Genomic DNA, 25,037 nt, shown 5'->3' with positions numbered 1-25,037 from the left:
ATAATTTGGCATTTGACTTCGGATGACGCATTAACTGGACACATTATGAATATCAATATGTTATAATAGATGGTATTAATTAAGAAAAAACTATTTTAAATAAACACTTGTTTTAATAAATATTGTATTCGCTACCAAGCATAATCTCTAAAAGACGAAGGCAAGTATTAAATAAAGGTAACTCAAAAGAAGTAGATTGGTTACCCTTTAACCGTCAATCCGTTATAGATAAGGGGAGAGAGACATGTAACTGTCTTCTTTTTTAATTCAGGAAGAGGCGTGGTCATCCGGAGTCTTTCACTGGTAATTGAAATTTGATACTGATGTCTTTCTATCAAAACTGGTTCTATGTACCTACGGAGGACGTGTTCTGACATCAGGGGATAAGCGTAAGGGTGCATAACAGTAAATAACCTCGGCGAAGCACAATTTGCATATCCTCAGAAATGTTTTGTTCATATTTAAATATTTACTGAAATCGGGTGTAATTCTTTCACTAGTTTATGATGAAGATAATTCAATTGTATATATTTTAAATTACTAGTTATTAGGTTTGCAGAGCTGGCAATAATAACGTCAATAGGCTTAGGTATATTAGTTACGAAGCCCAGTTACTCCCGAACAGCTGCACAATATTATAGTCTAGACATTTGAGTCTGCTAATTTGTTATCTTTGATCGGCTATTAATTTGGACGCAAGTTGGTAAACACTTCACACGCCTATTTGCCATCGTGACGAGTGTCAGCCGCTGAGCTTCCGACCGTTTGGAAATTAAACTGTTTCCTAATTAAAAACTATTAAAAATCGAGCGTCACCCGCTTCCGTATTTATTTGTGGTTAACCCTTCAGCGGGCGTCAAAGGAGTTTCGCTCGAAGACATTTTTCAAAGCGGAGCCGATCGCCGACGGCTCTAATGAGATGTTGCCACGGGCTATTTTCAGATGTAAATACCCGACACCCCAACGAAAAGATTAATTCCCTTTAAGAGGGGCAAGATGACAATTTCACTTGATGAGATCCGACCGAGAGATCAAATTCGAAGGGTTAATGTTTCAGGTTAACGCTTTGGATCAGCAAATGGAGCATGCGATATGGACGTTCGCTCGAAACGAGCATTTGACAGGCTCCAGTGGTCACATCGTGATCTGTGTAACAGACTGGAACCGTCAGATGAACTCAACCTATCCGTGACACGCGACACAAACATATTTTTTCCATGAATTCAATATATTATAAAATAAATTTCAATAAAATTTTCATAATTTTATAAAAATATATATTTAAGCAAGGTGACAGCGCGTCAAAAATAATTTCCCACGAGTGTCAATCGCTGACAGTCCGAACGAGACCGGTATAATTAATTAAATACAATATTATTAAACCGTCCATTAAGAAACATAACGGAAAGAATGTTTTGAAAGGTTCTCGCGCTTCGAATCTTAATTTTATTTTTTAATTTATAATGCTCAGAGTTAGCGAAGAAAAAAACGTTGCAGCTCAAGAGGACGTCCAATTACACTGCTTTTTGTGCTCCAGCTCATCTCTTATCGCCATCAATGACGAGTCGATAACCGAACACAACTCGAAGGCGAAAACGGAGCAACGAAGGCAACGTATAAATTACGACACTACGAGTAGTTAAGTGACAGTAGGGCATGCAGCGTCGGTGGTATCAAACCCTTTCAAACGCCCGATGCCGTGACGCGGCGTGACGGTGGTGAAGCGGTGGTGGTGCGGCAGGAAACTGTCACCGAAGCACTAATTTAAGTGGCCGCGAGCCGTGGGCTTATCGCGACCAGTTTCGCACACCGTGGGAATTACACCTACATTCGCAACATTATTTATAGGGTTATGCATCGAGCTCGCGGGCGCCGGTAACGTTGCACACTTTCACCTTTACTGCCATAAATCTGTGTTTCCTTTCGGCGGAAGACCTACCTCTTCGTAATAACACAATCGTTTTAAAGCTGCCACTTTCGCAATCACTTTGTTTTGTTGTATCTTTGCAAATGAAGTCAATTAGAATAATCGTGAAAAGTATCGCCTACCAGTAAATAATAATACAGACATACCTATATACAGGTAGAAACATACAGGAGAAAAAGATGTTGCTGGTAGCCCTGCGACATGTCGGTTGCAGCATCCCATTCATAGTTGAATGAGGTACCTAATACCTATGTTAAATTAATCCGGCGTATGTGTGTGTGGCACGCACACGAGCGCGTTATAAAAACTACTGACAGTCCGACATCGAAGCTACTTACGAATAAATTGCTGGTACCGATTCGAATTACTGATTAAATAATAACTCCTTTGTCTCGACGCTGTAATCGAAAAAGATCTTTCAAATGCCTCTAGTGTTTGTCTAAGTGTTTCAGGGTTTAAAAAAATATAAAGCTCCGTTAGGTGAGTCGATTGCCGAATATCAGAAATAGAGTCCTTTATGGTTGTAATAGATCTATTTTCGTATAAATTAATGGAGGAGAGACACAGTCGTAAAACTCTTTCATAAAGAAAAACAGTTTGAAGAATGTGTGTTTTCGAAAGCGACACTGTGTCTTGGTTAAACGCAAATAAATTTTGAGTGCATTACGCACGGCGAGTGATGAATAACGTCCTCCCTCAACCCTTTTAACTGCTGCATCGCTTGTGTTTAGATCCAAAAGACGACGTTTATTTGATTGCTTTATTTATTTAGCAACTTAATTGTACAGCCATCCACTTACGGAGATGGAGCTTTTAAGATTATATTTGATTTTTTTTTAAGTTTAGTTACAAAATTCGTAACATAGACGACTCTTTTAAATAATTTCAACGATATCAGCCCAATTAAATGTGGCGTTTATTCGAATACACCTACGAATACCTAACACAGTTATCGAATCGGATTCTTCGATTTAATTACACTATTAATAGCGGGATCCAAACTTTATTGAAGACGGTAGCCGAGCCAATTACACGTTTAAAGAAAGATGGCTGTATCGAATCAACAATTAATTGGTCGCAAGAGGTGATACGATAAATAAACTATATTAACATAGTAACAGGAAATAGGATCAAAAATAACGCCCTCAAGTAGGTGATGGTGAGTAGAGTAATGAAAAGTGAAAAGAAAAGGCGACCCTTGGACTTAAGGCTGATAAGCCATGTGAAGAAGTTCAACGCGCTTTGTCCCTCGGGGTGACCGGTGAGGTTGCACCTTGCGCATCGCCCGCAGTGATCTTGTAAATCTCGACCAGTGCAATGCTCTTTAAATCGTGAGACGGCGCCGGCGCAATGGGAGGAGGCTGCTTCGAAACACCTGCCGCCCAAGTACTGTGAACCAGTATCTAGTATAGACAAAACTACACATTCATATTGCTCTCTTATAGGAATTCAAACCTTCTTCCTTTATAACAGAGTCCCTTATAAGTATTTCAACGTCAGGGCAACATAATCTCAAACCTACTTGAACTCTCTGCACCTAAGGTAGGTTCAATATACTAACTGCTAAAGAGTTAATTAACTATTTATCTAAATACATACCTACATAACGAATGAGAATTACAATTGCTATATATATTCTCTGAGATAAAAAAAGAAAGTTATCTCAGCCCAATTAGAAATAATAGCACTGAAATTTGTTTATCGTTAGATTACGAGGTAACCACAGGTGTAAAGTAATAAAGCGACGTGCTCAACCCAAATACACAGAGAAAGTTCAAGCTCACATCGAATAAGAAAACAAAAAGACTGGTAGCCATCACTCGGGGCAAATAAAAAAACAAAACGAACAAATGATAGGAACGGCTCAATCAGAGGCCAACTAGCCGCGTCGTGTCGATCTCGGCTGCGATCTTAGCGAGATACCACGATTATTCTCTACGGACTTCGAATACTGTCTTATTCGAGGCGATAAGCTTACAATAATTATTTAATATGGAGGCTCATCAGAACATTATGGCGTTGATCTTAGTATAGCGAATGAGTTCGTAAACATATGATTCGTAGAAAAGCTATTTAAATGGCCGTTATCAGTTTTGTTCCGATTCTTTTCTCAGAAAAAAGAACACTTCGATTAGGTTGGCGTATCGAACCTCGGACCTCTTGTTCTACGAAGGCAACGAGTCGCGTGCGATGTGTTTGATGTGCGCCGACAAAGAGGCCGCGGCTATCTTTTCAGAGCCGAGACCGATTTTGTACCAACGATGTGACAATAATGCTCTTGCGCTCGTAAACTCTGCCTCTAACATCTACAAACCTTTAAGCAACACGAAAAGTAAACTCGTTCAATCAGATAAGCGTTTAAGCAATTATTGCAAGTACCTTTGAAAAGTATTGGCATTGGTAACTTATTTCTGTTATTGAAACATAATTAGTTCGCACGAAATATGCGTGTTTACAAGCATAATGGGTGCTCATACATAAATCGTCGTGCAAGGTCACGGTGTAGCAATTCGCCTCGTGTCCCTTTCCGCTCCAAAAACTTCGGCGGCGGTTATGCAAGCCTTCGGAGCTCGCTCATCACACGGTCGTAAGTGTTCACATTCGTTTTCATTTATAACCTTTTCTAGTCAGACCATTCAGACCCATCCGACTTCGAGAAATATGCTCGGCGTCGAAATATAACGATGTAAACGTACGTAAAAATCATAAAGCATAAAATATGACAAGTTTCCGGAAACGCTGACAGCGCGAGGTAGCCGGACGTGCGGCCGCGCAAGTGGGTCAGTTTATTTCTGTTTTGGCGGGAACCTGGCCGGAAACGGCGCCATTGTGGATGTGCCGGGAACCCCGGAAAAACACTCTCCGGATTTCTAGCTAATGAAATACAAGACTGCAGCGCCGACGGTAGCGAACCGTGTGACGCCGAAAACCGCGTCGCGTTCGCTTCTTTTCTCGGTAAGTAAAACTAGTAGGTTCCGAGCTAAATCCGGGCGTTCTCGAAACTGACGTCGTAATCGCTTTCCTCAATGTGGGCAGGATATCGCAGAAATCGATTAGAGTCTTAACGGAGCTTCGATTTTCGTGTGAAATTAAAAGCGTTGTTTACAACATGTGGGTCGAGTTTAGGGCCCCGTGGTCTCGGTCCGATGCGGGCGTTTGCAATAAAGCGTCTCGCAAACGGCTCGAAAGGACTCTCAATTAGAATTAATTAAAGACAATTCAGCAATCCCACAAAATAAATGCTCACTTGACGATAAACGAGATTTATTAATCGCTCGAGTGATTTAATTTTTATTAATTTTAATACTTTTAACTTTGACGCAACTTGAACTCTGAGGGTGAGATCTATAGTGCGCACTTGGACTTTGCTCAGACTTTACTTACGAAAAACACTAAGGTTAAACTATGATTTAGTATATTTATAGACATTTTAACGGTGAGATTAAGCTAAGCTCAAGCTAAGACAGAAATTGATGTTTCATTTCATGCAATACCTTCTTTATTATCCTTTAAAAAAGTAAAGAATGGTTGTAGTTAAGTCTGAGCAAAGTCTAAGTGCGCACTATAGATCTCACCCTGAAAGCTGCAGGTGCTTTTTGTTCCCACATTATCGCCTTCGCGAACCGGTGATAACACGAGTTTCATAGTTTTATGTTAACAACACACATACGTGACTTTGCCAAACGAGCTAAACGGTGAACATTTACATAATTATACGTCATAAGCAGATATCGCCTCTAATGGACTTCGATAGTATCCATTTATCTATACACATGCACATGGGCCTCTTTACAAAGATGTCTTGAAAATGTATCCTACTTATATTTTTCTATCTGGATCTTAAAATTGATAACGTGAATGTGCAAGCAAGCAACGAGTTGTGAATTAATAGCAATTTCGTGCTATTAGCAGTATCAACACTAACTAATTATCACTTTTCAGTGAGATGTTTGCTTGTCTACCATACGTTTACGTTTACTACATACTACCGTTGACGTTGTTGGCTTTATTATTATCTATCTTAATATATATAAACGAGTCGGGTTTGTTCGAACACTTATAACTCGAGAACGGCTGGAACAATTTTCTTGGGTTTTGATTTGTTGAATTTGTCTCCGTCCCGAATAGCAGAATAACAAAATTAAACAAAAATTGATAAAAAGAAAGGAAAAAAAATCAATACTTTTGTATTGATTTTTTTGTTCATGGGTCTCGTAACTTCCAACATTTAATATTCATCCCGTCGATTCTGCCACAAATTAAAGAACGGTTCGAATGGACAATATCAATCCACAATATTCGGATAATGGCGTATTTTTAGTTTTAAAAATGTAGAATAATGTCAGTAACGATCTACTCGTATAGGGATAATACGTAACATTATTTTGGGAGATCGCGTTTAAAGATTATGGATTGTTCCACTCCGGCTTGTTTTTTGAATAAAATGGTTTTAATTATTATTAGTCATGATTATGAAACTTTACAGATGTGTTCCTTGATCATTAAAGGACAATAATTTCAAGTTTAATAAAAACGGAAAACTAAAAAAAAATAAAAAATGAAAGTATTGAGTACCTATACCTACTTTTTTTTAATTTTTTTTTTCAAAAATTTTTTTCATTTGCAATGTTTCTAACTGGCCTGTTCTAAACATTTTAAGTGTTACCCACGTACTAAACGGTTTTTAAAACCGGTTCAAACCCGAATTACGCAATATTTGAAGTCTAATTTGTAGCAGTAAGATCGGGGGATGCCCGACAGGGTTTATTATTATCCTTTTCGTGTAAACTAAGGAAAATATATGAATCTACTTAAATATTTATCAAATCAAGGTGCATTGTAACGTTGTGTATTGAAATTCGGTCATGAGTTAATTTTGATGAATTATGATCTGTAGTAACACGACATTCATTGTTTGTAAGGCGGTACGAAGTTCGCCGGGTTTAAGCTAGTTTACAATACCAAATTGCATAAATATTATAACTGACCCATAGGAACTACCATTTTGGAAAAAAAAAATTGTATTTTTATTTTTATTGAATAATGTCGAATTCTGAAACAAAAACTAGTGAAACGAATGTTGAATAATCTTTAGTAAATTATAAGTAAGTTACTTCCGATCATTGTTAAGTGTGAAACACCTATTTATGTATATCCAAAAGCCTAATTTGAGAAGACAGCAAACCATATCATACTGTTAATAACGGTAATAATGGCGTATATTTTGGCGTAAAAACTGACGAAACTAGTACATATTGGTATATCTATCTATCTTTATAGGTAGACAAGTTGTAAGACTCCTCTCATTAAGTGTTAATCAATTTGAGTTGCAGTTAACTCCGAGCCGCGGCGCCCGAGGCTGTTTACAGCATTTTACTACTTTGAAACTTATAATTGCTAGATGTGCTATGGATTTCCTTTGAATGGACTGAAACTTTCTCATGCTAAATGCGGGCATTCGAAAGAACATTATAAAATATGTATATGGTATCCAAGAAAAATATTAGATTCTTTACTTTAACCAGAGACAATATCACGTCATATTAACCACATTTTAGTAATTATCGGTAGGCAAGCAAAGTTTGGGTCTTTTTAATAACACCGTTAATTACATTTCGAGAGGTTTTAAAAGATAAAAGGCTGTGCGTTGGTCGAGGCGAACTTTATTAATGGACATCAAAGAGAGGTCGGGAGGCAGGACGGAGGAATCTAATTTTTCTATCGACTTTTGTTGAGCCAGTCCTGGCCACTGGTAATCAAGTTACTCGTAAAATTGGCGCGTTCGTTTATACACAAGACTTTTGCAAATACTTATACATAACTAGTTAGGTATTCGACTTATTAATATGTAGTAGAAAGCTGAAGGGTTTTTTCATTTGTAACTCGAAAACTTCGGATTAAGTATTCCACTAACAAACTTTATCAATACAGTCATTAGGTATTAATTCTATAAATTGGTAAAGACCAATACCAGTTCATACATAATACAAGCGCAGGAAAAGTACAAAGAAACAGTTGGCAACGCCGCCGTCGGCTCTGCAGATCATGTCGATACTAAAGTCGCTATTACAATAATTATAATAAATGAAAGTTGGGTCTTGGGTTATTATACTTTATAGATAAAATCATGGCAATAGGGGAAAAGCGGAACTTTCTCAATAACGGATAGTTTCCTTGTGATGTGCGTGTGTGTGCGTTCAGGATCAGTGGCCGGCGCGCGCGCACCTGCCGCACGTTTCCCACGCCTCCCCCTCCCGCGACCACCTACCCCCTGTGACGTCACATCCACACAACCAACGGTCTTCAACAACTTGCTTTTATTACCCTTATGAAATTATAGAGAGGGTGTGGAATCTCTAGGTGAAAACCTAATTGACAAAAAAATATTGAATGTTGCTAAGAAGCAGCCAGTTATTTGTGTTGTAGGATTTGTTTAATACAAAAGTAACATTTTAATATTCGCTGTATTTAATTGTTAATTTGTCTGTAGTAATTTACAATTAGTCGGTATAAGACGCCAACTCATAATTTTATGTATTCAAAATGTATTAAAAAGAAATCTTACTAGTTAGATTATCGAATTATATAAAAAATATTAGTTACGGTTTACGCCATCTATGTTTATGAAGTAAAACTTAATCTCAGCTCCACCTAGCGGGCTATCAACGAACTTACTGATTTCTATACACTTAACGTCTGTACCGATTATTAAGAAATATAACTAGATGGCGCTGATCGGTTGAAACGGTGTTCGGGAATAGTTTAAAAAGCTGAATTATTATTTCTGGTTAATGTTATACAATTTTAACTATGAAACACAATATGTAAGTCTGTTTTAAAGATATAAATTAAATCAGATTTACAGACAGACGGCCAGACTTATTGCATTTGTTTTGATATGATTAACTAATGCTTATGCCAGAATGGTTATGCCAAACCAATAAATAATGTTTATGTTTTTTCATTAATTCCTTTGTCAAAGAATATTGAATTTTTAACAGTCATTGGAATTGTTCAGTTATAATATTTTCTATGAGCCCATGATTTTTACACTATTAGTATGCATGCAATACAGTGGCAGGAGCGAGAGGTGACGACGAACCCATTTGGATGCGTATACGATTGTGATGGACGCGCTGAGCATTACAAACACTCAAGCGCACGACAGAATTATAGACAAATTAATAAAAAGTTTTCTACCTGCCTATGACTGAGCTATGACCGGAATATGCAATATATCTGGGCCTACGAATGAAGCAATAGTCGCGTCTTCAATTCACGCCAACTTCACGTAGTTTTTACAATAATCGTGTCAAATGTAGAAGTGGGAAGACTTTGTTTGATCTCTCTGATCGGTTTCATGTAAATTACAACAAATTCTATTTATGAACATAAAATATAATACAAGATACCTAATTTGATTTAATTTAGATTACATATTTCATTTTTGTGCATAATTATATTATACAAAGATAAGATTAAATAACATCGTAGGTAATAAAAATAAAGCGAAAGAAGATTTGTAAATAGTTTCGATCGGGATTAATGTCTGCGCCTACGCGGGTTTGTTTATCGGTTGGAGCAATTATTGTTGCGGTCAAGTTGTGGACGTAATGAACGTTTAGATTTAAGCTTTGAAGTTGAATTAGTGTATCATTTATTCTCCGAACAATCAGATACAATAATATTATGCGATAGCGTTGTTGACATTGTCCAACATAATTTCGTTAGAAAGTATACTTCTGTACACAACTGTTTTCTTATCATGAAACGAGTAAATAGATTTTATTGTTATGAAAAGAGCGTTGGCGAGTGAGTGGTCAGTGTCGGCTGTCGACAAAATCGGGCGTCGATAGCAACATGTCCGTCAACCAGTCCGCCCGCGGTACCAGGCGACCATAACTCGGCGAGAGCTTTCGTGGTTCATTCACGAGCTTCTCGATCGGGTGAATGAAGTGTGACTGTGTGCGTTGAACACGTGTGCATTGGTAGGCCGTTCGTGAGAATTCTCTTGTGTCAACATCTGAACTTGTTCAGGAATAACTCGCTTTGTTTTTGCAAAATATACGCAGCCTCGACTCTTGACTCTCAATTGATACGGCGCGGACGTCTTTAAAACATTCAAATGCTTTTTATCTAAACCTGATTTCATTTATATTGCAAGCGGAACAATCTTAACTTTAACGTATTTTAAAAATGACATTAGACTGTAGTCTTCAATTACAGTTTATAACGCCCTCAAAGACAGTATAAGAAGAGGATGTCAGATAAATGTGGCCGCCGTGGCTTCATAATGTTCCTGCCAAACCAGATGATACTCGAGACTTTCCGCTTGATGAAGCATAAAAAAACGAAACACGCCACCGTCATAGGGTTACTTGCCACGATGGGAACGTACTTTTTAAAACTGATTATTAAGAAAAATGCTCCTAAAGTCACCTAGTTTTATTAAACACAAGACCGGAATGTTTATTTAGGTAAAGAAAACAATCAACAATGCAAATACAGCGAATTCTGTAACTTAGTAATGGCGAGTGTAAATATCGCAATAGTCGGCACGTAGTTTTGGCAACATCCTGCGTATACTTCAACAGCGAGGGGAAGTGGACACCGCAACATCCTTTACGGTGTCGGGTGAAGCCTCATACCGGTAAAAAACCGGCCATTTTATCTTGAGTTTTTCATATTTTACGGCGGCCCATTTCTTTTGGGCTTTTGAAGTTTTCGCGCATTCCAAAGAAAGATTTCTAATATGCTGATGAAGACACGAGAGCTTATTAAAAGGTCTGCGAATTCTCTTTCCAGATGTGTTATGGATAAAAATAACATTAGCTCCATAGTTTCGCAACAGCGTCACGCGGAAAGGGACGTTATCTCAAGGTGGTAAACGACAAGATTGTGTGCGTAATAGATATATTGATATAGTTAATTAATCAACATGAGTCACAGCCGAGTGTCTGACATATTATAGTACACATAACTGCATTGTTCTCCTTAGTTAGGAGCCTCGATATCTGAATACGAATAGTTTTATAGAACATTTAAGACTACAATGTGCCATATGTGATCGGTATTTACTTGCTATTACAAAAAGGCAGGCCTTGGTAGATTTGCGAAAGCGAGTAAGTGAAGATCACGTGCGTAAAAAACGGCTGTGATGTTTCAAGTCAATTTCTTACGCTAAGACTTGGTGTTAAAGTAGCAAACACATATCATTTCCCAGTTCCCACGTACACACATGTAAAACAAAGACAAGATCAACAATAGGCCCGTATTCTTGGGCCACCCCGAACGCACTCTGAGTTCAATCACCCGCGATATTGCTAACCCTGCATGAACACGCTTTCACGATCTGTTTCAGCCTTATTCCTAAACTATTATTCATCGAATAATTTCAATGATGAAGCTGTGGAAGGTAGCTGATATTGCAATGTCAAGTGTATGACGTGTAAACTGGGTTATGAAAACGGCGCACTGAAACTGCATCCTCCTAACAAGGATGCGGCGTATTATTCTATTCGGGGTTCATCTATTCGCTAATCGTACACACGTTGAGACTAACAGACATACCTACTATTAATATGTTATACATATTTACTATAGAGGAATTTATACATTAATTCCGAATGGAATTTGGTCCACAGAGCAACAATAAATGTACAAAACGGCTAAATGCACTAAATAACAATAGTTTCCATTTGTATTGCTTGGCCTTTACTAAGAATAGGAATATAAATTGTTTGTATATTTATATAAAAATCGGCGAGAGTTACATTATTAAAATGATATATCACTTAACATTCCGAAAACTATTTATTTGATTACCAAACCCTCTCTTTGAGACCTGTTCTCTGCAAATCCGAATCATTTGACGTCTTCAAACTAAATTAACGAAGATCAGAAAGACAAGAATCTTTCAGGATTTGAGTAATCGGTGAGCAGGAGATCCGTTAGCCGGATAGGGCAGATTGTGTCGCCGTTTATTGCGTCTTCTGGGCGATTGCGGCTGACACCAACCTTGCCACGCAAATTAGAGTAACACCTGAACACCTCGGCACACCGTATATATTTCGTTTTAATGGCGTTATTGTAATATGAAACGTAGCCGATAATAAATCTTAAGATTAAATATAACAAAACTGTAATGTTTAATTCTAGTGTTTTCTCCAGAATCTTATCGTCATCAAAAACTTACCCAATGACGTCTCAGGGTCGGTGAGGTCCGACAGAGAAGGCACTTTCCGCATGGTGCGAGGCTCCTCCGCTTCGGGCGGTTCGGTCTTGATGGCATCGCCGTTGCCGCCGCCCTCATCACACTGAAATATTTAAACGACTCATAAGATTCTTTATAATTAGTAGCAAATTCGCAGATACCTTCCCGGCTTTTGCCGCAATTTGAAAAAAGCTAATTCGTGACAGTTTCCAATTCGACAGGATTCTTTGTAGTAGGACGTTAGTGGATGGGGCCAAAGAGGTTCTGTTCATTATTCCATTCAGGGAGTGCTTCTTCCGCTCGCAAGATTTAAAATCGCAAAGACAATGGAAAGCCTCAGTCCTTCATATTGACTTTGATGTCAATAAAATGTATGTAAATAGATGCTTAGCATGTGTTAGACAGGTGAATCGGCCACTATTTAAAGTCAAAACGTATTTTAAGGGGATATATTATATTCGAAATGTTATGTTTTAATTTATTTTATTATTATTTATTACTTAAGATGTCATGTGGAAAATGGTGTGCAGCTCCTTATAAACGTTGTGTAAAACAAAAAATTCTAAAGAGTGGCGGAGAGTTTATTGCCAGTTCTTCTCTTCCGTTCTACGCCCTTGATTTGAGAACTGGCACTAAATGTAAAATTAGAAGCATTTCACATATATATTTTGACGTTCATAAGTGTACATAGCGTTACCTATATGAATAAATGATTTTGACTTTTGACTCTTATTAGATCTTTTATTAAGCTACAAATGAGTGAATAGGATTACTATGAAGAATGTTCGTGTGCCTAAAAGCGCCTCGTTTCAACTTCAATGTGCCTGTACGATTTTTAAGGCGTTCTAAGGTAGCATCAACGATGGCCGAGCGACGATTAACCCACAAACACCGGGGTTATTTACGGTTGAGGGAGAGGGGTCGCTCGCCCTCCCCACGTGATTTTACGAACTCACCTTCGTGATTGATAAACCATTTATATTTATCGCCCCCAGCACTGTGTCTGATTTATTGATGGATGTTCAATACTAATTGCCATTTGTCGAGAGAAAAACGAGGAAAACTATCGCTAAAGCGCTAAGAAAATAATACTAAGCCTTTTCACTGTGATTCGTGTCTGATTATATTTACGTAATTATTTATCATTGCAAGTTTAAACATTTATAGGGACGGCTTAAATAAATTTACGAAAAATATACAATGTTTTAATGAAAACGACAGCCAATTGTAATAAAATAAATAAACTGTTTATCGATCACACCACTCTGATTAAGAGATACGAGTATGTTTAAAAACATTTGTACTGACCAAATTTTTTTCTGGGAAATAACAATGTTACACAAAATAAAAAATGTGTTATTTAAGTACTAAAAATGACGGCAGATTCATAAGAAGTTTCTTAGCAGTAATTTAATATTATAAATGGAAGGACACCTGGCAGATAACAATCATCGCTATCGTTAACTTATCAGTAGCCCTCTTTTCGAAGAACTTTGAGTATCAGAATTACCTACGCTTGTAGTTTTGCCTAATTTTTCCCTAACGACCATGATATTTACAAAACAACGCTATTATTCAACGCATTTTCCACGTTTGTTTTGCTCAATTCCAAATGAAACTTCGCCTTCGCGATGGTACGTGAGTTGTAACAAGTCTAACTTTTCTACAGAATATTATACGTTGTGCAGTGAAATGTATTCAATTAATACAAAATACATAGCAATATTTTTATATCTGAGAGTAATTAATGCGCATCCATCGTAGCTCGCTAAGCGTATAACTAGATGAATCCCTTTAATTAGACACCGGATATCGCATGGCTCGCCCTAATGAGCTATGCGTCAATAAATATTACTCCACGAATAAGATCAGCCAAATTTATTTATCAATAATTATTGCCGTAGATCACAATTTACTTAGCTAAGAAATTTTTATACAATCTTGTGACTTAAGATCATTCGTAAATATCCAAAAGGTATTAGGTCGCAGTGAGCTAATGTCGAAACTCATTAGTGCAGCTTAGCGTCAGTGTCACGGACAAGTTTAAAAATAAAACAAAACAAATAAAAAGCGGGCGCTTTGAAATAGAAACTCTTTTTTCGATATACTAATTCTGGTTGATTGATGGTGGGGAGTGAACCGCGTGAGATACAAATAATGGGGATTAATCGTCTGCAACTCACAATACAATCGTTATTTACGAGGAGGCTCACACATATTAATTATAGACGGTTGATTTAGTTTGGCTTGTAGGATTAGAGGTTGATTCGGCTAAAATAAAAGTGGTGTGAAGAGGTTGAACACGCTTCGGTGGCCTGTGATCACGCTGTTCGGCAGTTTCCGGTGGTAGAGGCCTAACACGCCCGTTACGTGACCGGAGACACTAAATACGGTTCTCAAAACATAAATATCATTAAAGTAGTAGTGACACCTCACTTAAAACTTCGTCATATTATTAATCCTTTGATATTTTCATCATGATGCTTTTATAATCGTAAAGCTCTTTATCGAGCCGTATATTTTTGTCAAAACCTGTCAAATTTTTATATACAATATATGCTCATCTTATCAACCCTAACATGCTGGCAATCAGCACTTTAACCCTTGCCTACGCCGCCCTTGGTCGCCATTAACAACACAATCTTACATTTGCTAAAATAAGTAAAATGCAAGCATAACCTATGATTTGCTCTATTTAAAGAGTAGATAATTGCAATCGGCTCAAAGCAAGTAGCAATTGGTATTCCTTACTCGACAAGCAGAACTCATTCTACTTAAGTGGTATGTTAGCAATTACATGTCTTGCGAGTTATTCTAGTATCAACGAACCAGTCCCATTTAGACGGGTTTTTGTCAGGTTCTCTCTTGCTTTCTTGAATTGCCATACTCGCGTTGTACTATGCGAGTTAAAAACCTTCTTTGTCTCTTCAGCTTGTTTCGGTTTAATATTAATGATCGCCTTCAGTTTTTTCTTCTTCTTCAGAAGATTGCAAATTTAAACGATAATTCGTCAATTTGTCTCTTTAAATAGTACAATTACAGATAGCACTCGGCTACGGCATTCATGAAATTTCTAAACGTGTTATACAAGTCGGTTTGCGAGGATGTAGCTTTTCCTCACTATCGGATATCCCGTCGTCAGTCAGTCAAGATCAAGGTTTTATTTCAACGATCACGAACCGGTTAGATAACTCATACCGGTTATTTTTATAAGGCTTGTCCACAATCTAGGGGGAAGGGAAGAGAAGCGGGCACCGGGATCGGACTAAGAAATATCTGTGAATATAGAAAATAGTTCACTCAATTAGTAGTAAGCGTACCAGGTCAAGCCGCAGACTGAACGAGACGTGCTTGCGAGGCGGCGGCGCGGCCATCGCCGGTCCCTCGTAGAAAGCGGCTTCCTCCAGACCGTAGTCCTCGCCCTCCGTCCATTCCAGCTTCATCGTGCTGGGACTGCGAACAGAAATTACATAAAATGTAACGAAGAAATTACGGGTGAATTTAAATAGAAATTTATCTTAATATTTTATTATTAAATTAAATAAATTTTATAATTGATTATAATATGATAAAATATAGAGTTATAAGAGCGACTATTGTCATCTTTTAATAAATGCTGATTTCCTTCGATTTCTACTAAATAGGTTGCTTACAGCCCTTCTGTATTAAAACTGATATTGCCTTCATTTATTAGTTTTGGAGATAAACTTAAATAGACTGACAAAAATTTCAATAACATCCTTGTGTGTTTTATTGTCCACAATATTTTTTGGATAACGCAATTTCAATGGATTTTTAAAAATTCACCGTACATGTGTGTGTGTACACTAACACAAAGATACAACGTAAGTACCCGTGTTGTTATGTTGCCTACATAGCAATGTGCGTCGGTTTAATTTTATGGTCAGCGATCACGGCAGAAATACTAATAGGGTTTCGCTGACCACAGCACTGGTCACATGCGTCGATAAGTCGCTATTCTTTTCCCCTTTCTTCGATACGACAAAGGCTAGAAGCAGGCCAATTGTTTTTTAGTTGGAACGTTATAACAAACAAATAGCACATTTGATATTAGAGAAGGTAGAGTCACTCGTCGCACCCATTAATATCCCATCAAAGCGATTCAAATTAGTTAACACCGATGCAACGGGTCGTTCCGCCGGAAATGGTTCCCAAAAGCACGTGCATCTCATTCTCTCTACAAAATAGAGCGACGAATCCTTTGAAAATTTGAGTGGCCGTTTCGGGCAATAACCGAGTGATACGGTAAATATGTCGTCGGCTGAATTCGGCGCTGCTGGTCGCTCTGGGCCATTTCCGCCGGAAACGATGCTTACATTGACAACGTGGTAATAATGTCTGTAATTGAAGCAGTGTGTAGTTTGTTCGCTCACTCGGAAGGGTGATCGGGGTGTAGTCGAGAGTGATAATTAGGTGCGAGCAATTCATTATTGTCACGCAGATTCACTGCAATAAAGTATCAAATCGAAGTCAAGTTTTCCTATACTCATTGGCTTCTAAATAAATATTTGTTTTTATATCTATATAGAATATTACAGATACAATAAAAATGAAATTGCTTGTAAAAATATTCTATCACCCGAAGATATGATAACAGCATATCTAATCGCTTTAAGACGCTTAAAAGTTTGGATTTCATATTAAATATTTGCAACATTACACAATATATTGTTATTTCATATGAATGGAAACTTTGTAGCTTCGGTTTTCTTTGCATTGGTATATATAGTAATTTGTTAGCAAAGGAATCAGTTAATATAAAAATGTCGAAACTGCAAAGGATAGCCCAAATTCTCTGAATCTCCCAACTGACTGAATGCCAAGTCGTTGACATACGGTCTCCGACCTACAAATTGGTGTTTCAGGCTTCAAGTAATTTGCGCGCACGCAAGTTTGCGTGCCGATTGGCCCTTCTGCGTCGCGTGGTGGGTAATCGATTTCTTTATGCATGAATTCATTAGTCAAATATTTTCGGCCAATATGGCACGAGATTTTATGGGCGTTTAACAGTCTCGACTTCAAGATCGTCATGCATTTCGTAAGTATTAGGTAAGTTTTGAAGCTCCCAATAGTTAGTCAGGTCGTTTACATTCCTTCCAAAAAGGGCTTCTTGTAAACTTTTTCGTTAAATATAAGTATACCAAGTCATATATTTTATAGTTATTATTTATATACATACTGGTTATTACTAGATATCAAAAAGGATAAGTACTATTAACAAAAGGATTCTTTTTGCTAAAATATTTTTTCTTCTAAATATGTCAACAAATGTGACACTTATTGTCAGGTAAATTAAAAATAATGACTTGTAAAATATTTCTTAATCTGATGAACTCCTAAAGACGAGATGTCTAAAAGGTTTACGAAGCAAAGTATAAATTGGGCCCAACTTCAGAAGCTCGTGCCGCCAGATGAAAAGGGAAAATTCCTAGCATTTAAGGCAAAGGCAGATTCATATCTCCGACGGTACCGATATTCCTATTCATCATAAAAAGTATCGGACTACTGGACATAGGCTTCTCACTTAAATTTCCAGTACGTCCTATTCATACACCCTCACCAGCTCATCTGTCCACCTAGTGGGAGACCGTCCACCGCTTCGACGAATGCCTCCATTCTAAGACTTTTTGTGCCATCGGCCATCCATACTTCAGGCAATGTGCCCCGCCCTTGTCAGTTAAGCTTTTACGTCTTTTTTTCTATGTCGGTGACTTTAGTTGTTTTACGGATCTCTTCATTTCTAATTCGATCGTTTAGAGAAACACCGAGCAGAACCCTCGCCATAGCTCGTTGACCGACGCGGAGCTTGTGTTAAACATCACTGGTTTCGCTTTCTTCTTTTGTTTTAAGCACTGAGGGAGCGAAATCGCTAAAAAGACACTCAGTCTTCGGAAGGAGTTCTTCCGAAGTCGGATCTACCTAATTGTATCGAAAGGTATACTTAAGTAAATGTATTCGTGAATTGAATTTCCTAATGTTACTGGAGAGGCGCGACATGGACGTTCGACATAATTTTTGTCTTGTCCATCATTTCAAAATCTACTTATTTGAGACTATCTGAAGGGCAACGCATTCGGATGAAATCTTTCCGAAACTCTGCCATGATAACGATATCATCCGCGAATGGGTGGTGTGAAATGTACTCGCCATTGAATTTACCCATAGAATTTCTTTCCCTGTATTAATTTTTTAGAGTGAACGCGAATCCACCAGAGCTACCTAAAATAGACTGGAAAAAGTATCAGTCCCTGGTGCCAGTAGCTGGAATGGTAGAGAAGTTTCAAAAAGAGTACGAGGCTTATAAGGTGCCTTATCCTGACGATAAAGTTTCGGCTACTATTGACGAGCAATGGAAATCGCTGGAACCGCAGATCAAGGCATATTGTGACGAAAGAGAACATGATATAAAAGAGTAAGAAAAATTATCCTGAAGCTAAATTAAATTGGTTGTAAATACGGCTTTACGATATAGGCAGCCTACGCACTGGCGACCATAGACGCGGCCAGGCCGCCGCGGCCATGGTCGCCGGTGCGTAGGCAAGCGCGACATGCGGACGGCATCGCGTGGCATCAAATTAGACGCCGCGGCCAACGGTGGCCGCTGGTCGCTGGCCGCTAAGTGCGTAGGGGCTATAGCGATGGCCATATAAAGTCCAGAATTCATTGGCCGCCGCGGCCAGGTCGCGGCGACCATGGTCGCCAGTGCGTAGGCAGCCATAGACATATTGTGTTTCAGAGCAACTAAGGAATTGGATGCTATGAAGAAGTTGCCAAAGTTTGAAGAAATGACAATGGAATCACTGTACGACTTGTATCCAGAGCAAGCGCTAGATCCGGTGAAAAGGCCAACATTTTGGCCTCACGACGAAGAAAGCGAGCTCGGATATGTAAGAAAGCAAAAAGTTACGAAGTAGTGGCAATGTGTTGTAATATTATTACTTTTTAAATATTTTCTAACGCTGTATAGGTTTAATACAGTACATACGTATTTTCAATAAATATATATTTATGTTTGTATATTAAATGTATTACGCAAAAGGGGGATGTAATTTAATTACATGCCTCTTCGGATCGTAACAAGACTTTTTAGTAATTCTTTAGAAGGCAGTTAAAAGTCTGTTGAAAAGTCTACAGGATATATTTGTTTGTCTCACTCGAAATCTCTATTTTGTATAGGTAACAACTAGATAATAATTCTTGGAATAACAGTAAATGCTTCGACATCACAAGAATCCGGAGCAATCGAGTCCGAGCGAGTGAATTATCGTCTATGGGTGCATAAAAGGGCTGCACTCGTCTATATTTAGTGTTCAGGGTCGCTGTCGAGACATCAGCCAAGAAGTCGCGCGTGGCAAATTGTGACTGATGATAGGATTTAGTTACTGGATTTAAAGTTCATCATTCACTAATTAAAGAAGACGTTTCATTGACCGTTTGCCGCTAAAATTTTAGACAATAAGGAGAAGTGGAAATACCGTTTTACAAAACAAACTCATCTTTTCTTAAAATCACCGAGCCTTGTGACAAGTTTTGTAAATCTAGAATGAAAAAAACGTCTAGAATGTTCAAATGTTCGTTACGAACTCTGATGAATAACGTCTTCCATGTAACAGCAACATTAATTCATAGTTTGTTGTTATTTTATGATAAATTCAAGCTAATTCTATCTCTTACATCTGAGAATGTAGGAAGTTAGAAGTGGAACGTACAGAACATTCAAGTCGCGAGCGTTTTATTGAATCCAAATGGTGTTTCGAGAACGATAAATCCTTTTGATCTCTCTCAGTATGTTGTCAAATGCATAAAATGATTTTAATAATATTAGTAATTATGTCCTTACCATCACTATCACAATGACAACGACATTGAACATTTGATAACAAAGACGGCATAGGCCTACTGCAACAATCCGCTAAAGTTTTAATTGTCAGTACATAGTAAGTATAATAGTTGGTTAGTCTGGTCGAAAGCGTGGGTGGAAGGGTAGGACCACCTGTTGCTGAGCTATATTTAGTCACCGCCCCCGCCCCCCTCGCACTCTCCCATTCATAACTATGAGTAACGTGTGGGTTAAAAAATTCGCTGACCCCACCAACGCTTGCGCAGGCCTTCAGTCGTTCGCGTTGCTCTATATTCTACATTAACGTGATTAATACCTTTGCTAATTTTATTCAGATGTTTAATGAAACTGCTAAAATATATTAAAAGCCCATTTACGAACATAAAAAGTAGAACGCGATCAACATCTTAACATTACTCGTTCAACCAGTAGTACCAACAATACTCTCGTGAGGTGAATGTTGACGAGCAATAAATGCTAATACAAGTTTACGTGTGTGTCTTTTGAAGCCCTCCGTGCCTGCTCAGTATTCTTTAAGGTGTAAATCGCCAGATTAAAAACCGTTGACCTTCGCCAAGGAGCTCCATCTGCATAACTATTTTCAGCCCGTTATTGTGAATGATACACCGTGTAAAGTCTTTAGGCACTTTTACAATTTGCTGGTACTTCATATTATCATATAGTTTGTTGTTCGTAGACCGATGCCTGAGTGAATTACATAGACGCCTTGTGCTCTGACCTATGTATCGTGAGTGAGTACATAATACAAGTATTCTGTATACACAATAATATAGTTACGGTTGTGATATTGATACGTGTCGCTTTATTATCAAAATGTCGACGAACTCGTCTCAGGGCCGGCATAATATTATGCAAAATGCACATTATATTATTTTATTAGTTTGTATTTAAGATATTACTACTACTTACGATAAGCAGGTTCAAAGTAATAAATTCTGATGAAAGTTACGGCAGAACTAAATTGATATACGAATTCAAGGATATATTTAAAAAAAACTTCCCGATAGAGTCTAATTAAAATTTTAATAAAGCTTACGTCACACGGTTTGGATATTGACGACGCAAGTTTAGATCTGTTAGTTGTTACTAATTAATTCATAATTAAAAATTCTGTTGCGCCCGCGCAGTCCTCGACGTATCTACCAATTACCGAGAAGCATTATTCAAATCGAAATGAACACTATTTTTTAAGGCGTTGAGTTTATAATAACTTTATAAATGTGCCCTGAATGAAGGGCAAGCGACACTTGTTTTATTGTGAACTATATTTAGGACTTGGACTGAATTGTTACTGTGCCAGCGACGTTCGTGTCCGCCCCGGCGCGGAGCAAGGAGCAGCGCCATTGGAGTGATTCCTTTCCTTGCACAAGGTGAACCTAAATAGTCAAAATGTTTATGGCATTATTTCATCGATTAAGAAATTGATGTAAATTTTTTAATACAATTCGAAATTGTGTGCGTGACGCATTATATTACAAAGCGTCCCATGGCTTTCTCGAAATAACTGCTGATCCTAATTTTCAAAAATCCATTTTCGCATCATGTCAGCAGGCGATGTTTCTACCTGCTTGGGTCCCGTTGCATGCAAGGTGTAGCCCTACACGCACACCACGGCATAACCTATTAAAACATACTCACACCACCGCAGGCTGCGTGTGCGCATCTGTTACCCTAGCCCCTCTCATCCCCCGTGCCACCCCCGCACTGATACAGCACCAACCTCAGCTGTGACTTGTAAACTCTTAAAGTGAAACCGCTTTCGGCGAAACAATTCTCGTGAATATTTTAGAGTTTTGCATGCTTTGAATTATTCAAATGTTAATTTTAACAATTTATTTTGAATAAAATCTATGGTCAAATTGATGTTTCCTTTTGTATATATATATATATATATATTAATATATGTTTTAAATGCATGATAAAACCGAGAAAATTTAAAAAAAATATTAGTAGAACCTTCACGAATTATTGATAAAACGAGCAAGTTTTAATTATGGTTAAGTTTTTTCGCTTGTATCGTTATCAATTAAAAATATATTGACGAATGCTAGTGCTTGGTTATGACCTGTCTCGCTCACTCGCTTTCTTGGCTTCTTTTTCACAAGGCACGCTCTCGAACACATGAATATATTTTTTTAATTTGTCGATCACGAAGGATAATGTACATGACATTGTGTGAGATAAATAATTTAGTTCGAGTAAATGACAATCGACGAAATTTTATAAAAATAAAAATCCTACGTGTAATTTCAAATATAAGCAACAATAATTATAATTGTTTATTGCCAAAGTGAGTCTCTGTAAAGCGTTTTCCTAGAAATTTATGTCGGCAGTCGGCTATTTTATTGGACGAAAGTATCATATTTATGCTAAATACAGAAATTGAATTTGAATACATAATTTACATAAGCGTGGCCTTCAGTTATATTCAGATAACGATGTGGATTTGTGATATCGTGATAAGTTACTGCGCAACGTTTGTCGCCTCAGCTCTCTGCTTCTGCTAACCACTTGCCAACGACCGCCGGTTAATAATAGCGAATGTCTCGTATTCCACATATTTTTTGAATATATCTCTTAGCACAGTGCATAAGAGGGGCAAAGAGGGTTGGATACCGAGAATCATCAGCAGCCATTACGGGAACAAGTTTACGTTGTGCGTCCGTTATTCATACTTGTTACAAATGGTATCTTTTTAATTACAATTTTGTGTCTTCAGATGTCATTATTGTCATGTGAAAATAAGCTTTTAATAAACACTAACGTCATATTTAAGGGGGTTAGTTAATGCAATCAAGTCCAGTACGACTTGACCGATTTGAACCATCCTAAAACCATCTGCTTCCACCAGGTAAATACTAAACGCAAAGTACTGTGTCTCGTTTTATATTTATAAGAATTTCCCGTCGTCCCGGGAGTCCTGATTTGTCCGGAGGTCCACTACGTAATATAGTTTGTCTCTATGACCATCGTATAGTGGCTACGCGATCTTTGTGATGACTTCTACCACAAATTCGATTGCCGCATAGTATTTGTAAAGTAGGATACAAAGTGAACACTGATCTTTAAGTTTCATGGCGCTTAAATGAGAGTGACTATACCCATCAACTCCTGTTCACCTACATGTCCGTAGTCAGAGGAACCAAACAAGATAAACACGCAAAAATATTGGCTATTCGAAGACCAAAATATATCCGTTTACATAATTAAGGAAAGATAGACACGACGCTAAAATCACGAGGGAAGAAAGTAATGAAATGCAGTGTTAGGAAAAGCTTGACTCTACATGTACTAATAGGTACAATCTGTTCTAATTACCTTTTATTTCTTAGAAGTTCAGCTGACCGATAATTCAATACAGCCTTAGTTCGATCAAATTTAATTATCGTTATTTGACTACAATAATTACTTATCGCGTGCACTTTATACCTTCTTAAGTTCTTGGCTAGATAGTTCTTTACACCTATCTTATCTATCTTCTAACTTTGAAAATTATAATATGAAAATTTAATTTACGACAAATAGACAAGAAGTACTAAAACTACGGTACGTCAAGGTCAGATCTGTCGACAAACCCTAACACTTACTAAATTCTTCGATTACATTTGCTCGTTCTGCAGAGGAGAATAAAAAGGGGCAAGTCTTTTTGAACTAGAAAATGTAGAAAGTATGACTCCGTTTATTATCTGGGTTCTTGTTATCCACTGTTTCTGATCTACATATATACAAATAAGATTGTTACTTTATCCATCGCTATCAACAGTGATAGAAACGTTTATCAGAGATAAGTCGGGAAAATAGGTAATAAGTCATAACATTCGTTAACCCTTTGTATATATGATTAAGTACCACAAAACACACCTGGCTGGAATCAGAGTTTTCAAGGGTGCGTTTGTTAAATAATGGATATCTGTTAACTTTTTAGTCAGAGCATTTGTACAACAGATCTATTACCATTTAATTTTATAGCATACAATCTAAGCAGAAGTTAGAGGCTTAGTGGCGGCCTATAGTCTAATATCGGTCGCAGGCTCTGGTGCAATAGAATATGCGCTATTTAGGTAATTCTATATTTTGGAAACGATAACCTTTATCGTTGCAATCGAAAATTTTCTTCAAACATAACATTTAAGATCGCGGTGAAGCTGAATACTTGGTAACGTACAATTTGTGTGATAAAAACAAGAATTCTTATCTTTTTGATGGGTGATACTTTGGTCTGACGTCATTGTGTATTCTACCTTTATACCCATGTGATGAATTCCAAAGCGAGCTCCTAATTCCTACTCGGTCGGTGCAAACCGAATGTCACAAGCTCTCGACTGCAGCCATTGTTTAGCAGAACTTTATAAACTTCAATTTATAGGACAGCCCGGTATAGCTACCCATAAAGTTCCAACTTCAGAGGCATCGTTCCACGCATAATAATTAATAACCCGAATCCGATTGAGTCGAGGTCTGGTGTTATTAGCGAGAATCGATTTGCTGCAAGACGAGTGTCGAGTCAGGTAGTCCGGGATAAAAACACTTGAAACGGAGCGGACGCGGCCGGGCTCACCTAGATAACGCGCTCGACCGATTAAACCATACAACCCGACGCCGAGATTACGCACCCGTTCGTGTCGTTCCTCCGTCGACAGACCTCCGTTCCACCATAATAATAACCCTCCCGATCGCTTCCACTCCGATAATAGTATAAATGGGCCCTAGCGTCGGACGAATCGACACATAACATGTAAATTCGTCGCTCGAATCGCGACAGGCGGCGCGTAGGCGTCGACTTCGAATGAAAATAAACACACCCGACGACCCTTACCTCTCGATTTTGATTAGAGTATCCAGATTAGCAGACGATCACAACACCGAATCGAAGTTTCGAAGGCCGGTCACCGTGGACCTGCACGCGTATCACAGTAAATATCGCGGGACGACGGGCGCGAAACACCGGTGGAACGCGAGCCGGCGCGGTCGAAACTGACTACCGAGTGCTGAATAGCGACGCAGTAGGTGCGCCC

The 25,037-nt window shown here is 38.1% G+C and overlaps 2 protein-coding genes across 3 annotated transcripts in view; one reads left to right on the top strand and one right to left on the bottom strand.

Moving 5' to 3' along the window:
- The window catches only part of LOC125051934 (ETS-like protein pointed), a 62,105-nt gene extending 37,090 nt beyond the window's left edge, over positions 1-25,015 (bottom strand). For both annotated transcript variants that reach the window (XM_047652566.1, XM_047652572.1), the window contains exons 1-3: positions 24,839-25,015; positions 15,461-15,593; positions 12,123-12,243 (exon numbers count right to left, since the gene is read on the bottom strand). In XM_047652566.1, the coding sequence (XP_047508522.1) occupies positions 12,123-12,243; positions 15,461-15,583 (244 nt within the window). In that variant the 5' untranslated portion in view covers positions 15,584-15,593; positions 24,839-25,015. The remainder of the gene's footprint in view (positions 1-12,122; positions 12,244-15,460; positions 15,594-24,838) is intronic.
- Positions 17,413-19,178, top strand: LOC125051987 (ATP synthase subunit d, mitochondrial-like). The gene is made up of 3 exons (XM_047652635.1): positions 17,413-17,627; positions 18,355-18,573; positions 18,898-19,178. Exons 1-3 carry the CDS (start codon positions 17,509-17,511, stop codon positions 19,073-19,075), a joined length of 516 nt encoding a protein of 171 aa, XP_047508591.1. The 5' UTR covers positions 17,413-17,508; the 3' UTR covers positions 19,076-19,178.
- Positions 25,016-25,037: the final 22 nt, after the last annotated feature.

This window comes from Pieris napi, chromosome 1 (genome assembly GCF_905475465.1).
Source record: "Pieris napi chromosome 1, ilPieNapi1.2, whole genome shotgun sequence".
NCBI lineage: Eukaryota > Metazoa > Arthropoda > Insecta > Lepidoptera > Pieridae > Pieris > Pieris napi.
This window is presented reverse-complemented; position numbering and strand designations above follow the sequence as displayed.

Coding starts and splice junctions, on each gene's coding strand:
- LOC125051987 (XM_047652635.1), top strand. CDS start 17,509: ATGTCTAAAAGGTTTACGAAGCAAAGTATAAATTGGGCCCAACTTCAG. Junction 17,628..18,354: donor GCAGATTCATATCTCCGACG/GTACCGATATTC, acceptor TTAATTTTTTAG/AGTGAACGCGAATCCACCAG. Junction 18,574..18,897: donor AGAGAACATGATATAAAAGA/GTAAGAAAAATT, acceptor ATTGTGTTTCAG/AGCAACTAAGGAATTGGATG.